Source organism: Acyrthosiphon pisum, unplaced genomic scaffold, assembly GCF_005508785.2.
Source record: "Acyrthosiphon pisum isolate AL4f unplaced genomic scaffold, pea_aphid_22Mar2018_4r6ur Scaffold_21109;HRSCAF=23054, whole genome shotgun sequence".
Taxonomy (NCBI): Eukaryota; Metazoa; Arthropoda; class Insecta; order Hemiptera; family Aphididae; genus Acyrthosiphon; species Acyrthosiphon pisum.
This window is the reverse complement of record NW_021770540.1, coordinates 220,310-224,926: the sequence shown is the minus strand read 5'-3', so window position 1 is coordinate 224,926 and position 4,617 is coordinate 220,310. Positions and strand designations below refer to the sequence as shown.

General features: G+C 26.8%; 1 protein-coding gene across 1 annotated transcript; it reads left to right on the top strand.

Annotated features, from left to right (window-relative positions):
- The first annotated feature begins 358 nt into the window (after positions 1–358).
- On the top strand, positions 359–1,278 carry LOC103310402 (piggyBac transposable element-derived protein 3-like). Its single transcript, XM_008188608.1, has 2 exons — positions 359–710; positions 770–1,278. The coding sequence occupies exons 1-2, from the start codon at positions 359–361 to the stop codon at positions 1,276–1,278; spliced, it is 861 nt and encodes a 286-aa protein (XP_008186830.1).
- The last annotated feature ends 3,339 nt before the right edge of the window (positions 1,279–4,617 follow it).

The following is a 4,617-nucleotide window of genomic DNA, read 5'->3' as shown; positions in this document are numbered from 1 at the left end:
ATCGGTTGAACCTCCTCCATCAACAATTACAAATAAAACCAAAAAAATGGTGACTTTTAAATGGACAAAACAGTTTAAATTTCCTGTTGATTTGCCTCCATTTAAATATTCATCCATACATCAAAATATTTCAACTCCTTACGAATATTTCAAAATGTTTCTTAAAGATGATATTTTAGAACTCATAACAAAGCACACTAATATATATAGTTCCCAAAAACTTGGTAAGTCTTTAGAAACAACAGTAGAAGAAATAAAACACTATATTGGAATTTAATTACTTATGGGAATCGTAGCAATGCCAGCATATACTGATTATTGATCTGCCGACTTAAGATATAGTCAAATCGCAGATACCATGGCTCTAAAACGTTATCAAATGCTATGTCGATATATTAATTTTGTTGATAACAAACCAATTGATACTTCTGACCGTTTTTACAAAGTAAGACCAATTTTAGAAGGTATAAGAGAAAATTGTTTGTCAATTGAACAGGGTAAGTTGTTTTCAATAGATGAGATGATGATCCCTTATAAAGGGACCAAAGCTGGCTCCAGAAGACAGTATATTCGAAACAAACCTAAAAAATGGGGTTTTAAATTTTTTGTAAGAGCTGGAATTGATGGTTTTGTGCATGATTTTTTCCATATGCGGGCGAAACAACGTTTAGTACAGAATCATTCTCAGAATATGAAGAAACTTTTTTTGGGTTAGGGCAAAAAGTTGTTCTCCAACTTTGTAAAACCATTTCGGATAAACCACTTACAGCTGTTTATTTTGACAATTGGTTTACATCACTGGAACTTGTGACGTATTTAAGAAAAGAGTTTGGAATTTTAAGCCTTGGAACAATACAACAAAATAGACTACGTGGATGTGACATCATAAATGACAAAGATTTACTCAAAAAAGGAAGAGGAAGTTATGAAATGAGGTGTGATAATAAAAAAAAAATTGCTGTTGTAAAATGGGCACATAACAAATGTGTAACATTGGTAAGTTCGTTTGTACCTCTAAATGAACAAACGTCATCAATTCGTCGCTACGATAAAAATATGAAAGCTAAAATTCATATTAATTGTCCAACAATAATCAAAGAATATAACTCTAAGATGGGTGGTGTCGATTTAACTGATATGTTAGTATCTTTATATCGTACTGGTCTAAAATCGCATCGTTGGTATTTGGCTGTATTTTCACAGTTATTGGACATATCTGTCAACATTGCGTGGTTATTATATAGGCGTGAATTACAAGAGTTAAATATAATGATTTAAACGTTAAACATATGCCGTTGAAACAATTTAGAACTTCAATAGCTAAAACTCTTATTAACGAAAGAAAACCTGGCAGACCAATAAAATAATTACTAACTAATCCTCGAATTCAGAAATTACCCAGGTTAAGACCTACGGATGATATACGCTTGGATAATGAAGACCATTTACCCAAAAAAATTAAAAAAAGACGATGTGTGTTGTGCCCCAAAGGTCAGACGGTTTATTGTTGTACTAAATGTAACGTGAGACTTTGTACTCTTAACGAAAGAAACTGTTTCCACACTTATCATAAACAGAAATAAGTGCAATACAATTATATTTTAAATTTTAATGGTTTTTCTTTATATTTTTTCTTTAATTAAATTTGTTGTTAAATATTTTAAATATGATTTTACTGATTTCAAAATATTTTAATCGCTCTCATATGTTAAAAATGTTAAAACGGAATGGTTATATAATTATATTTTAGTTTTATTTTGAGTGAATTGTTTTTTTTTTGTACCTACATTACTTACCAAGTAGGTACATAAAATAATATTATATTCATTAGGTAACGGTTTAGTTTTATTATACTTTTTTTTACATTGTTCCTATTGATGAATGAAACTGTTCCTACACTTATCATATAGATAGAAATGAGTGCAATGCAGTTATATTTTTAAGTTGTTTTGTTTTTCTTGATATTTGTTATTTAATTAATTTTGTTTTGAAAAATTTTAAATATGGTTTTCTAATTTCAGAATTCTATTAACTTTAATTTGTTAAATACGTTAAAATAATATGGTTGTATAATTATTTTTTAGTTTCATTTTGAAAAAGTTGTTTTCTTTTGTATGCATTATTTACCAAGTAGGTAATCAAAATATATTCATTAACCGCTATGTACCTATTACTATAATTTTTTTTTTTTAATTTTTTCTATTAAAAAGCAATAAAAACTATATTTTTTTGACTTTTTATTACATAGTTTTACTTAGTAACTTTTTAGTAATAAAACTTAGAATAGACATAATCAAGTGATGTACACTAATGGATACTAGATTCAAAATGAAGAATTCGTAGTGATGTATCCATTAAGATACAAAAATAAAATATCGTTTACGAGGTAGTGTATCTTAAAAGACACGAAATTGAAAACAGCTTCTATGAGGTGATGTATCTTTAAAGATACACATTTCAACTCAAAATATCTCAAAAACTAATGTTACTTTTTTAAAAAATAAGGTCAAAAATGAACTCTACGTGTTTTAATTATTAAAAATAGTGATAGTTTGGAATTTTAGTGCAATATTTTTGTTTTTGCCAAGTTAAGGGTTAAAGCTAGAAATTTTAGAAATGGAAAAGATTGTGGCTATTGAAAAACTGAAGGCAGAAAGAGACAACTATACATCCCAAGCAAAACAAAACAAGCTTAAAGAAGAGATTTTAGAATATGAACTGAAAAAAAAATTAAAAGAATTATAGGAATTTTTATTATTTATTTTGTATTTACTTATAAAACAAAAGGAATTGTGATTTTATTTTAATTTGAATCAAAAGATATTTGACTGTTATTATTATTTATTTTTTATTTACTTATAAAACAAAAGGAGTTGTGATTTTATTTTAATTTGAATCAAAAGATATTTGACTGTTATTATTATTTATTTTTTATTTACTTATAAAACAAAAGGAAATTTGAATTTATTTAATTTGAATCAAAAGATATTTGACTGTTCTTATATTTTTATTTTTATTTTTAATAAGTAGGATTTATATTTTATTGTTATTATAATATATTTTAATCGTACAAATATTTATTCTCAAACAAAACCTTTTTTTTTTAAGTAAAATCATTATAACCCGAAAACATAGTCGGTGCGTTATGGGTCACCTAAAACTGCTTATTTGTTACCTAGCTACGAGACATGTAATCCATACTTAGCGAATCAGTAAATTTGAATTGCATATAGTGAACATTTGAGTGACCCATTGTTAAGTAATAGTCCAGTCACTTGAATAAAAGTACTCAAATACATATTTTAAATACTTATTAAAAAATACTTGAACAAAGTATTTTATATACTTTTTCGAAGGATCTGTATTTAAAATCAAATACTTATTCGTTTTAGTTTATACTTTATATAACATTTCCTATTTTAATTATGTAAAAAATTAAAACTAAAAATGTATTTAGTTTTTTTCGTATTTTTAATGTAAATTTTAATCAACTAAAAACTACTCTTACTTAGACAAAAAAATTAGATGAGTATATTTTGATAGTAACACCATATGGTACGGTGTAAAATGATGCATACAATAGTAAAACATGCAAATTGGTTTAGTAGAATTATAAGCTAAAAAAATTGAAAGTAGGTTGGTATAAATACTTTAAATACTTTTGAAAATAAGTATTTGTATCAATACTTGAATACTTTTAAAAAGTACCTTTTACAAAACTGGCAATACGTATATAGGTAATACTTTAAAATAACATTTTCAAATGCTCTTTTACGAGTTGTCTTATGACAAAACAGTTAGCTGTAGGCAGTCTTGTAAAGTATTCGAATACTATTTTAAATACTTTTTTTTTAAAGTATTCAAATACGTATTCTGAATACTTTTATTTGTATTTTTTATTCATTAAAAAAATACTTTTTTCCGAAACCAGAAAAATAGTTTTAAAGTTGTGACAAGACTGAAGACATATATTATTATAAGCCATGAACATTATAGTTTTCGTATCGGTGGTATCACAATTCACAATAGTGGTTAAAATGTATAAATAACTTATGACTACGATATTTGTTGAATTCTGGGAAAGTTGGGTTTATTTGTTATCCTTATCTGGTTAACTAATGTCTATTATTAGTTATTCTTATTACGAAATACGTTCATTGGTGCTGTCTGCTGCCGCTGAAAGCAGTGCGAGCGACTGAACAAACGAGTCAAACGACAGACCACAATCGAAATCGAAATCTCTACAACACTGAACAGTGAACACACGTATTTTGTTTTCAGAAATAGATAATAGTGTAGTGTTTTACTTTAATGTAATAGTACTTAGTAGCAAGAGTGCCTTAATAGTTAATTGCATACATCTTAAAGTGAAAGTTTTTGTTATTTTACGTTATTAATTATTATGTCCTCCTCCACATTGACTGATGAAATGGAAGATGATCCTGTATCGGCTGTATCTAATTCGAATATCAGTATTCAAACACCAGTACAGTGTTCGAAACTTCCTCGGGACATAGGTATACAATGAGCATTTTAAAACTGTAAAATTAATTAAAGATGAAAAATATTCCAAACGTTCGAAGTTAAATGCGTACATTGTCCATCAACAAAAACTCG

What these genes read in the sequence shown, in the direction of transcription:
- LOC103310402 (XM_008188608.1), top strand. Translation starts at nt 359, where the DNA reads ATGGCTCTAAAACGTTATCAAATGCTATGTCGATATATTAATTTTGTT. An exon ending in TATGAAGAAACTTTTTTTGG is followed by an intron (nt 711 to 769) that starts GTTAGGGCAAAA and finishes AACCACTTACAG; the next exon opens with CTGTTTATTTTGACAATTGG.